The sequence below is a fragment of the Carlito syrichta genome, unplaced genomic scaffold, assembly GCF_000164805.1.
Source record: "Carlito syrichta isolate Samal-C Ts95f unplaced genomic scaffold, Tarsius_syrichta-2.0.1 Scaffold316346, whole genome shotgun sequence".
In the NCBI taxonomy this organism is placed as follows: Eukaryota; Metazoa; Chordata; class Mammalia; order Primates; family Tarsiidae; genus Carlito; species Carlito syrichta.
This window is the reverse complement of record NW_007260442.1, coordinates 1,226,505-1,238,865: the sequence shown is the minus strand read 5'-3', so window position 1 is coordinate 1,238,865 and position 12,361 is coordinate 1,226,505. Positions and strand designations below refer to the sequence as shown.

General features: G+C 48.3%; 1 protein-coding gene across 1 annotated transcript in view; it reads right to left on the bottom strand.

Moving 5' to 3' along the window:
* Positions 1–6,585: 6,585 nt before the first annotated feature.
* Positions 6,586–12,361, bottom strand: part of FBXO10 (F-box protein 10) — an 85,621-nt gene continuing 79,845 nt past the window's right edge. Inside the window, exons 11-14 of the mRNA XM_008074148.2 lie at positions 11,781–11,809; positions 11,072–11,385; positions 9,783–9,964; positions 6,586–7,232 (exon numbers count right to left, since the gene is read on the bottom strand). Of these exons, the coding sequence (XP_008072339.1) occupies positions 7,058–7,232; positions 9,783–9,964; positions 11,072–11,385; positions 11,781–11,809 (700 nt within the window). The 3' untranslated portion in view covers positions 6,586–7,057. The remainder of the gene's footprint in view (positions 7,233–9,782; positions 9,965–11,071; positions 11,386–11,780; positions 11,810–12,361) is intronic.

Genomic DNA, 12,361 nt, shown 5'->3' with positions numbered 1-12,361 from the left:
GGGAGCAGCTGAGATCCGTGGTGCTCCTGGGAGGCCAGATCAGTGAAGGAAAGGAGAGGAGAGCTCAGCTCTCTGAAAATGAGGGGAGGAAGTTTATATAGCAGCTGGGCCATCTGTTGGGGAGTCATGCTGGCTATGTGTCTTGGATGAGCTTTGGGACAAGTGGTCCTTGTCTTGGAGTTCTGGAATGCTGTCATCAGAGCCACTCCTGTGGCAAGGCCATGTGTTTGCCATGTTCTTCTCTGCTTTTTCTCCATTTGACTCTGATGCTGAGTGGAGGACATTTGTTTTTCTGTTTTTGTTTTGTTTTGGAGGTGAGATCTCGCTATGTTGTCCAGGCTGGTCTGGAACTCTTGGGCTCAAGCAGTCCTTCTACCTCGGCCTCCCAAAGTGCTGGGATTACAGGCGTGAGCCATTGTGCCCGGCCTAGTGGTAGGCATTTGCAACATACTTTTGTTTCCCTCCAGCAGAGGTGTGAGCAGGAAATCTGCATTCCTCGTTTTTCTTTATCTAAGCTGTTGGTGAAAATCAAGTATATGATTCCACATCAGAAAAAAAGTCTTTTTCTGAGAAAAGGACTCCTAAAATGTGCTTGTAGGGTAGAATGATTTTGTGAATAATTTTTAGCTTTTGGTGGGTTGACACTTTGAGGCTTAATTTCTGGGAATGAGCTGAGCTTGGTGGCTCAGCCTGTAATCCCACGCCTTTGGGAGGCTGAGGTGAGTGGATTGCCTAAGCCCACGGGTTCGAGACCCGCCTGGGCAGCGAGACCTCATCTCTACAATAAATCAAAAAATCAGCCAGGCGTGGTAGCGCATGCCTGTAATTCCAGCTACTTGGAAGGCTGAGGCGGAAGGATCACCGGAGCCCAGCAGGTCGAGGCTGCAGTGGCCGGGAGCGGCCACTGCACTCGTCTGGGTGACAGTGTGAGACTCCAACTCAAAAAAAAATTTCTGGGAATGATTGGCCCACAGCATATGACTGGGCCCTTCTGAGCAATCTCTGTCCTACTGGGGAAGCAGCCTGTTCTCCAGTCATTCACAGAGACTGCTGGTATCAACAGGGAAAGTCTAGGGTGGCAAATCAGTATTGTCCTGGGTGACAGCAGGTGTATCTCACTAAATGTAAAGGATGCATTCCCAGAGCTTGACTGAAAACCAAATATCTCTACACCAAGAGGTTTGTGAGTCCTTAGGAAATGCTCGAAAGTGGGACCTGTCCAGCACGAATGAGTCTTATGAGAGAGTGCCAAGCACAGTACCTGATAGGTAAGTGGTGTCTGTTGAATGAGGACATGGGCTGTGCTTTCTCTGCTTGGCAGGGTTATTGGGCAGTAAGCACTCGTAAGATAATGGAATTGTGCTGGGTTTCTTCTAGTTCTAGAAACCTCCTTATTTACTAAACAGTCAGAGAGAGAGGACACTTTGATCTTGCCAAGTGACTTGCCACAAAGTCCCTGGTGTCCTCACTGAAGAAAGGGGGACTATGAGCTAGATGTTGATGCCCGTACGATTTGTAGTTTGTGGGATAATCTTAACTTCTGGGTGTTGATGAAGAGAAGGAAGTCTGTTCCCTGGAGGGAAGTCTGCCTCCAGCTCTGACCTGCTGGACACCGTTAATGGGGATGAGGTCAAAGAAGGCCTGTGTACTGCTTTTGCTGGAGACGCTAACCTGGAAATAACTCATGAGGTGACATTCATTCAAGTGTCTCTTCTTCAAAAAAAAAAACAACTTTTTTTTTTTAGTTGAAGCCTCACTATGTTGCCCAGGCTAGAGTGCAGTGCATGATCATGGTTAACCACAGCCTCGACCTCTAGGCTCAGGTGATCCTTTTACCTCAGCTTTCCAAGTAGATGGAACTACAGACATGTGCCGCCATGCCCAGCTAATTTTTTGATTTATTGTAGAGACGAAGTCTTGCCATGTTGCCCATGCTGGTCTCATACCCATGGGCTCAGAAAGTCCTCTCACCTCGGCCTCCCAAAGTGCTGAGATTACAAGCGTGAGCCACCGCACCTGGCTAAAAAAAACTTTTGATAAAATTTCACACTTAGAGAAAAGTTGCAAGAATAGTACAAAGAACTCCTGAATATCCTACACCAAGATTCTCCAACTGTTACTACTTTGCTCTATTTATTATCTGCTTTATACATTTTTAGATTTCTCTTTGAACTGTTTGAGAAAAACATCCCATCCCTTTATCCATAAGTACTTCAGCATGCATATCCTAAGAATAAGGACTTTCTCTTCCATAACCACAGTCCATATTTATTAAGAGCAGGAAATAAAGTAATGATACATACCATTGTCCTAGCTCACAGTTCATGTTCAAATTTTACCAGTCATCATGCCTCTCTGGTCTTGTTTAATCTGAAACAGTTCCTCAGTCTTTGACTTTCTTGATCTTGACTTTTTGAAGAATGAGGAGTTATCTTGTCTAGTGCTTCCCTTTGATTAGATTCAGGGTTGACATTTTTGGCTGGAACAACATAGGAGTGATGCTGTCTCCCAGGTACATCACATGAGAGGTACATTATGTTGGTTTGTCCTTTTGTTGCTGCTGGTAACTTTTATTACTTGGTTAAAGTTTTCTTATTGTGAAGTTTTTCTTTTTGTAAATAATTTATGGAGGGATATTTTGAGACTATGTACTATTCTGTTTCTTATCAAACTTTCACCCACTGGTTTTAGTCTCCATTGATAAATTCTTGATGAATCACTAATGTCACCCTGCAGAGTTCTGGGCAGCAGTGAGAAGGTACCAGAGAAGTGAGCATGCTTATGTTGGGAGGAATATGCCCGGCAGGTCCCATGCGAGCCCACCATGAGGAAGCATTTGGAGAGAAAGCTTTCTGTGCTGTCAGAAGGACAGAAAAGGAAGGTGGGCCCAGGGCTGCTGCTGAGGACAGTGTAGGCTCATGTGCTGTTTCAAGACCCAAGGCTGGCTCTGGTCTGGCCATACCATGCCTGCCATTCCCGATACTCATAACCTCTGGATACCAGAGTAGTTGCCACAACAGGAGCTAGAGGCCTTGATGAAATTGTGTTGGTGCTTGTACTTGTCCAGTTCCACCAGCAGACATCAATGTTTAGGTCTGATTAGTCAGGGAATGCCAGGGGAACAGTATAAACTGCTTGGGTGGAGGTCAGCTGGGATCTCTTGTGAGCCCTGCATCAGGTTATTCCTTCACCTGTGGCAAATCATCCTTGGGGACAGGGCTTAGCTGCTATAGACTGAAAGCAAATAACCCTAAGGAAGCACAGTACCCATAGAGAATTACTATCTTCAGATCTGTCAGTGCTAAACTCTGCTGCTCTGGCTCTCCCAGACTTACCCAGACTACTGGAATGGGTCTACAGCAGTGACCAGCATGGTGCAGAGAGACCCTCTGCAAACTGGCACTTAGAAAAACCCAAGAGCAGGGCAGACCCCAGGGGGATGAGAATGCTGTCTGCAAGTCTCTGGAGAGCTGTCACAGAACAGAGGGAAGAGATGTCCTTTGGGAACTCCAGAAGGTAGAGATTGTAGGAATGGGGTTGGATTTGCATCCTCGTCTGTCTGTCTGTCCACCCATCCATCCAACACTTAGTGATCCTCACTTTGTGCCGGGCATAGAGGATCAATAGAGAACAAAATGAACAAGGTCTTTGCCCTTACAACCTTAAGATGCAGAGGATTCATTGCCACCATGGGAGTGACATGTGGCTGGGTGGGCACAGAAGCATGCACACAGACTTTGGCCCAATTAAGGAAAACAATTACTTCGTTGGAAATAATTTCTTCGGCAGGTTTGGCCTGTCGTGTGGTCTCCCAGGCCTTATCCCTCCACTGGGTGCAGGCTGCTGTAGAGTGTCATGGCCTGATTCTTCCCCCAGAAACAAAAGGCAGCATTCTGCTCCTCCCACTTACGTCTCCCCATGACTGCGAGGGAGATCTTGCATGTCTTAGCTGTTCCTATGCCCCAGGTGACAGTCCTCCCAAACCTCTCCTGCATACAAGCTCTTAACACATGACAGTGAACTTTAACCTACTGGGTCTTACAAGCATCACCACTCCAGAGCCTTAATTCCATTTGTTTAAAGTGGGAACAGTGACCTCACCAAGTCAGTGTTTAATATATTACTGACGGAACTTAAGATGACTTTAGGTGGCCTAGGGATGTATCAAAATACTCATGCTGGTTAGGCTAAACTGCAGTAACAGATGACTCTCAGCAAGTTTCATTTGCTTGTAGGACAGACACATCCATCAGCCACCAGACCAGCAGCTGGGACTCGGGCTGATGGGAACAAGCCCATCTGACATGTGGTGGTCTACTGGCTGAGGGAGAAGTGATCAGGGCAAATCTTGCTGTTCCTTGAAACTTCTGCCAGGAAGTGACACTTAACCATGCATGCTCACATTCATTGGCCACATCAGGTTACCTGGCCACTGTTAATGTCAAGGGGGAAGAGGTGTGTGTAAATCTCCCTGGGATCGACAGCATATATTTTAAGTAATTACCAAAACCAGTGAGTATTTTAATGGTTTATTTTAATGTAATAGAAGATACTAGTTTTTCATTTATAGTAGTGATAGCAAGTCTGTTCAGAAAAATAAGATGTGTTCCTGGAATGGAAAAAGGACATTAGGTAATAAACTAAAGAAATCTGAATAAATTATAGGCTATGGATAATAATAATGTACCAGTAGTGGTTCACTGATCTTGTCAGGTGTACATGACTCATGTAAGACATTAATAGGGAAACCCTGGGGTGGCGGAGAGTAGTATGGGAACTCTGTGCTACTCATCTGCCCAATTTTTCTGTATACTTAAAACTCTTCTAGAAACAGTCTTAACTAAAAAGACAATCAGCAGATTTCAAGAAAAAATATGAAGTACTAATTTCTCAGGTAACATGTGGATATGGCAAAAAGCATAAGGTGCTGAGTAAGTAGAGTTGGGAAAATGTGTCACAGACCTGAGGCCCCTGTGCTGATGGCCAAGTGATCCACAGGCGGGGCCTGATTGACACACAAGCACACTGAAACCTGAGAGAGGCAGCCCTTCCGGCTTTGCATCTGGAACCTTCGTGGGAAAAGCTGAATGGACAGGATTCTCCTGTCTCCTTTGAGGAAGTAGGGTCAGGCCTGCATCTGGCCACATGGGAACCCAGTGTACATCAAGACCAAGGAGAGGTCCACCAATAGTGCCTCTTTGAAAACAGTGCTATGTTTTGGTTATTGACCATTTCATAAGTTCTTAGATCACATAAGTCATTTCTTAAAAATAGTAAAGGCAGCATTTTGTATAGTGACTCACATTGGGGCCACCACACAAGCACAAGTGCAAGGGACAGTGTCAGGGATGAGAGGTGCCTAAAGTGCTCTGAGAGAAGCCAGTATTCCTGGCTCCCTCAGCCCTCCCATCCCACCCAACAAAGCAGCACCAAGGGCCTGACACTAGCCTGGGGAAGCCAGAAGGCCAAGTGTATGGCAGTGACCCCAACAGGCTGGTGAAGGCCCCACACGAAAGGCCAAGTGGGAGGGAATTGTTCAGGGTGAACCAGCCCTGCATTCAGCCCCCTTCCCTCAAGCAGTTGGGGGGGAGGTCCAAGCTGCCTGGCCCTGGGACCTGGACACATTCACAGTACGGTTCAGTGGAGCCTTCTGGTAGCTGGCCTTCCTCTCCCCAGGCCGCCAGGGGAGGATCTGGAGGCAGGCAAGCAGGCTCCAAACAAGGCAGGAAGTGCTCAAAACCCTGAGGGAGCAGGGAAAGGGCCGCTGAGGCCCGGAGGAAGAAAGAGGGCATGCCAGGAGAAGGAAAGCAGGCGCCAAGGCACAGAGTGGCGTGTCGTGGGAGGGTCAGTGAAGGTGGTGAGCATCCATGAGAATATGGATGCACATCAGGGGTCAGGCACGCCCATCTGGGCAGGCTGGTACCCAGGGAGGGCGGCTGGTGTGAATGTGCTCACCTGGGATCTGAGTCCTGTGGCAGCCACTGAGCTATCATCCTCCTGAGTCTGGGAGCTCCTTGTGGACAGAATGGAGCCTTGTGCGTCCCTGTCCTCTCCCCACCCCCCGGCCTAGCACCTGCCTGCATGCCTGAGCCTGAAGGAAGCTTCCTGCCACATGCCCCTCCTATTCTCAGCACATACCCTTGTCATCCCCAGGGCAACCTTTCAAGAGGGGTTCCCACTCCCAAGCCACTTCCTCTCTCAAAGGTCCATGTCCAAGTCTAAGAGAACTGTGTCGTTAAGTAAACCAAACAGCTCTAGCCTCCAGAGGCAGTTGGGAGGCTGTGGTGGGGTCCCAGAGGGACCAAGAGGGAGACAGGTGTAGGAAAGGGGAAAAGGCCAGGTGTGGTGACTCACACCTGTAATCCCAGCACTTTGGGAAGTGGAGGTGAGAGAACTGCCTGAGCCCAGGGGTTCGAGACCAGCCTGGGCAAGTTGGTGAGCCCTCATCTCTACAATAAGATATCAAAAAATTAGCCAGGCTTGGTGCTACATGCCTGTAGTTTCAGCTATTTGGAAGGCTGAGGCAGGAGGATCGCCTGAGCCCAGCAGGTTGAGGCTGCAGTGGCCATGAGCGTGCTACTACACTCCAGCCTGAGTGACAGAGACTCCCACTCAAAAAAAGGGGGGGGAGTGGGGGAAGCCCTGGGGCAGGTGTCTCTTTCCACCTCACTAGAATCCTGGCTCTGGAAGGAGTAAATCTGCTCTTTCCTGAGAAGAGTCTAGGTTCAGTGTGTGTAAAAGGCCAGTTCATTATTACTCAAACAAAATTCTGACCAAAAAGTTTTGAGTTTCTCAGCTCTTTGCAATCCCTATAAGAGCTTGAGTGACTGGAAAGCCACCAACTGCTCTTTCATTTTTCCCTTGAAAGTATTTCCAAGTTCCTTCCTGCTGAGGGCTGTGGAGCTGAAGGTTTTGGAGGTACCTTGTTCTTAGGCCCAGGAAGCCTGGGCCCTGTGTTTTCAAGGGGTGTTGGGGGATGTGGAGTCTTTTCAGGCACTATTTCCATCTTAGCTCGTCAGCACCCATCAGAGCCTGGGCCTGAGGCAGGTCTCCACCCTCACAGGATGGTGCAGAAGATACTACGGTTGCTGTGGTAACCACCCTCCACACGGGCTGTGATCCTGGTTGCCATGGCTGTCACCTTCTGCCCGTTGTAGGCTGCAGAGGGGCCTGTGAGAGTGTTTTCAAGGTGAGGCCGTGCTGGTGGGTTCACCAAACGCCATGTATCAGACCTGGAGGTGCAAAATCAAAGTTAATGAACTCTGAGAGATCTAGAGCATTCACTGAATGCCCTGTTCAGTCTTACCTTTGGCCCCAGATCAATGGATCCAGGTGTTTAAGTCTGGTGTAGGTTTTGCCTCCCAGATTACTATTAGCCCAGAGAGGTGGAACGTGTGAAACTAAGGGGTAAAGCCCTGCATTCCATGTTCAGCCTTGCCTTCAATTCTGGATGTAACCTCATGCGTTCCCTCAATTCCAACTTTCAAGAAGGATCTGGGTAGCATCAGTGTTTTTCTTTTGTCTTCTCTCATTTTCATTTTTCTTCCAGCTAGCTGTATGACCATGAATATTTCTAGAAGCTTTATTCATAATCATCCAAAACTAGAAATGACCTAAATACCCTTCAGCTGCTGAATGGATAACTCAACTATGTTATGTCCATGCAGACGAAGACTACTAGGCAATGAACATAAATGAACAAATCACAAGCAACATCATGGATGAATCTCAGATGTGTTAGGCTAAGTGAAAGTAAACTCAAAGGACTGCATATAGTCTCATTTCTTATATATGACATTCTGGAAAATATAAATCTACAGAGGATAGAAATTGGTGGGTTCCAGTCACTTAAGCTTTTGCAGAGATTAAGGAGGCTGGGGAAAATCAAATGACAGTGAACCTTTGGTCAGGGTCTTCTGTTGTTTGGTTACAAGGGACTGCCACAGCCGGGCTCGGTAGCTCAGCCTGTAATCCCGCGCCTTTGGGAGGCTGAGGTGAGTGGATTGCCTGAGCCCGCGGGTTTGAGACCTGGCTGGGCAGCGAGACCTCATCTCTACAATAAATCAAAAAATCAGCCAGGCGTGGTAGCACATGCCTGTAATTCTGGCTACTTGGAAGGCTGAGGCAGAAGGATTGCCGGAGCCCAGTAGGCGAGGCTGCGGTGGCAGGGAGCGGTGACAGAGTGAGTCTGGGCGACAGAGTGAGACTCCAACTCAAAAAACCAAACAAAACCCCCCCCCCCCAAAAAAAACAAGGGACTGCCACCTACACATGCCAAACGCAATTAGCTTAAGGCAACAACATTGTCTTATGTGTATTTTTATGATGCTACTGTTACAATGAGAGAACTGGAAAGGTGGGGATGGAATCCGAGATTGGCTACTGTGGGGCAGCCCAAGGGATGCTGAAAAAACTGTATGTGTCGGAGTTTGGCAGCAGGGGGCACTACTGAGAACAAGGGATGAAATGAGAAGACTGGAAAAGGAAAACTAGGACCGAAGAGTCCCAGGTTGCTAAATCTGGGGTGTATCCTTTACCCTGCAGTCTCCAAAAGGGGAGAGGATGTGGATCCCGTGTAGTCCACAGGTTACTTGCTCGGATGTGGAAAGAACATCTTGGATTTTATTTTTTACTTTAAACTTTTAAAATTTCTCCTTGGGGGATAGTTTATAATGTAAATAATATACTGATTGAATACACATATATAAGTGATAAATATACCTATATGAGGGAGTTTCTTAAAAAATATTTTTTCTGAGAGTATATATTACACAAAAAATGTGGAGATCATTACTATAGAAAACAAAGATCCATCAGAGGTTTCTGACCATGAATGCGACATGACCCGAGCTCTCATTTAGAAAGATTAACCTGGCAGGATAAACAGGACAGCCTGCAGAGTGGAGTAGGGGATGGCCGTGGGCAGGGAGACTGGGCAGGAGGCTGCTGCAACAGGACAGGCAACATTAACAGTGCAGGAGTGACATCAATAACACCAGAAATAGTCATTATTATTTTATATCCAGCATAGCAAATCACCAGCCAATCAGAACAGAGTCCATTCATAAACAACTTGAACAGCTGTACCCATACTAACGACCTTGACTCAGCTGTTAGTATGGGTGAGGTACTGAGGCCTGAATTAGGATTGTGGCAGTTGGGGAAAAGGAGGTGTCAGACACAGGAACAGTTTAGAAGCAGAATCAAGAGGACCTGGTGACTGACTGAACTCTGGTATTAAGGAGAAAAAGGAGGCAAGGGTTTTGTTGCCAGATGCTGAGTGAATGGTGATGCTGAAACGGGGAACATGGAAGGACAGGAGGTTTGGGGATGATGAATGGGAGGCAGTTGTGAAGCGGAGATACTAAAAACAAGCGCAGCAGCAGCAGAAGCAACTAACATTTTTGTAGTACCTCAGTCCTCCAGCTAGGAAACATGATCTTATTTTATCCTAAATTGGGTATTATTAACTGGATTTGCGAAGGTTCAGAGATGTTAAGTAACGTGGTTACTTGAGGACACACAGCCAATAACTTGCAGAGTTGAGATTTGAAACCACATATACCTGGTTCTTAAAAAGCCTGTTCTTACCCAGGAGTCAGGCTAGGGTCCTCAGGCCAGGCCTGACATGGAGCCCAAGCACAGGCCCTTTTCTGATCATAACCAAAGCAGGCAGGATTGCAGTGAGCGGGGGCAACCACAATCAGTGGGGCTGGGCCTGCCTTCTCCAGTGACCTTACTGTGGTTCTAGAAGAGTGGTTCAGGCAACTCCAGGCACTTACTTTTTCTTGAAGACCAGGAACTTGTTGTTTTGCATGATGCATTCTCGGTTGTTTGAAATTTGCTGAAAGACGGTCTTATTGGTTTTGCCCTGGAAGATGATGTTCTCCTGCACCAAGGCCGTAGCGCAACCCCGCACTGCGATGCCATAGGCCCGAAATGAGTGGATCCGGTTCTTTATTACCTGGGAGAGGCAGCCAGGGGTTGTCACATGTCAGGGACTCCCAGACTGGTGGGGGAGCAGGCAAATGAGTGATCAAGTATAAAACCAAGGGGGTAAGAACACACTGGCAAGGTCAACACGGAGCCACAGGAGCTCAAAGGAGGGCATGGAGGACAGCCTGGGGAAGGTAGGGAAGGCTGGCTGGAAGTTGTAGGAGCTTATCAGGTACAAAGAGTTGTTTCAGGAAGAAGAAAGAGGCAGAGAGGGGCTGTGGTACCAGAAGTCACTGGCGACCCACCTGAGGTGCAAGTGTGCCCCCCTCTCCCTCCCTCTGCTCCCAGTGCCCAGAGGCAAATCTGAGGAATTCTTTACTCCTTGCCTGAGTCACTGACTCTCAAAGCTGCAGACCAAAGAGTCTTTGAAATACTAATTCCACAAGGGTAGGGCATGGGTCTGTTTGGCTCAACATGGAACCCTAGCGCCCAGCATAGTGCTTTGCACAGAAAGGTACTCAGATCTCGCAGTCTGGTGGCAAGACAGACAGGTAAAGGAACATTTACCAAGCACTGGAAAGTTCTCTGTGAGTAGGGGTAGGCATAAACACCACAGAAGTCCAGACAAGGGGTCCTTCAAACAGTCTGGGGGTCAGAGAGTCTTCCTGAAGAAAGAGACAGCTAAGTTGCAGGCCTGAGGTACAAAGGAGGGTATTCTGTGCATATGGCGGAAGAGTGTGTGCAAAACCCCCAAGGCAGGATTTCTCTCCTCATTAAGAATCTACTGTGTACCAGAAACTGTGCAAGATTATTCTGATGGAAAGAGCTCAAATAGCCCTGACCTTGATTTGGAGATCACAAAGATACTTCAGGAGGCTCCAGTGCCATGGATCTAGGAGGTGACACCCCCATGCCTGGTCCTGCTGGTAAACTCTGGCTCATCCTTCAGGACTCAGTTCATATGTCCCCTCCTGTATAAAGTCCCGCCCACATTTCCCAGGCTGAGTTTTGGCAGAAGGGATAATGTCTCTTGTCGTGCTGAGTGCTAATAGTTCTGCTTCTCAGCAGAGGGCACGAGGACAGTCCTAGGACTGTGCCCTGTGTTGGATCCCACATCACACACATGCACGCATACCTTAGTGTCAGACCTGGGCAGCAGCTGCAGCCCACTGCCCCGATTGCCAATGATGTCATTTTCGATGATGACAGTGTTTTCACCTCTGGTCATAATACCATGGCCTCTGTTGTCATAGATACCATTACCCCGGAGTTCCACCTTGCAGTGGGCCTCGACCTTGACCCCACTCTGCCGGTTACAGGAGATGCTGTTGTTGGCCACACGGGTGGGGTGGCTGCTCTGGGCCACAGTGATACCTCTGTCTCCATTAGCATGGATCACATTGGTGATGACGTGCAGTGCCTCGCTGCTCTGGACGTAGAGTCCTGAGGCTGTGGATGGAGGGGTTGGGGAGGAGGGAAAGTGCGGGGTGTTACCAGGGGCATCCCTGACAGCACCCATCAGGAAAAGCCTTCCCTGAACTGTGCACCCCAGAAAAGAGTTGGGGAAGAGGTGGTGACACTCAGAGCCAACCCTTCAGTCTATTTAGACCTTACAAGCTGATGACAAACAACTGGAGGAGACCCGGGAGCCTGGAGGACACTCTGCTCCTTCTGAAGTAACAACTTCCTAAATGTAATCAGGGAGCATGCCATGAGATGGCACCTCAAGCCTGGACAGGGCTCTGGCCCAAGTTTGGGCCCTGTGCTTCAATGCCTCCTACAGCATTGTCATCCGCCTGTTTGCATCTTCTGTGGTGGGGCACTCACTGTCTGCTCAAGGTTGCCCATTCCATGTCTAGACAGAGAGCTTGACCTGTTAGAAAGTTGTTTTGGGGCCGGGTGCAGTGGCTCACACCTATAATCCCAGCACTTTGGGAGGCAAAGGCAAGAGGACTGCCCCAGCCCAGGGGGTCTGAGGCCAGCCTGGGCAACTTGGCAAGACCTTGTCTCTACAATAAATAAATAAAAAAAATTAGTTGGGTATGGTGGTGCACACCCTGTAGTTCCAGTAACTTGGAAAGCTGAGGTGGAAGGATCGCCTGAGCCCAGCAGGTCAAGGCTGCAGTGGCTGTGAGTATAGTCTGGGTGGCAGAGTGACTGTGACTAAAAAAAAAAAAAATGTTGTTTTGGAAAAGATAAAGGGCTCTTAAAAAAAAAAAGTTGTGGCCGGGTTCAGTGGCTCAATCTGTAATTCCAGCACTTTGGAAGGCCGAGGTGAGTGGACTGCCTGAGTCCGCGGATTCGAGACCCGCCAGGCAACTTGGCGGGCGAGACCTCATCTCTACAATAAAGCAAAAACTAGCTTGGAGTGGTAGCGCACGCCTGTAGTTCCGGCTACTTGGAAGGCTGAGGCGGAAGGATCGCC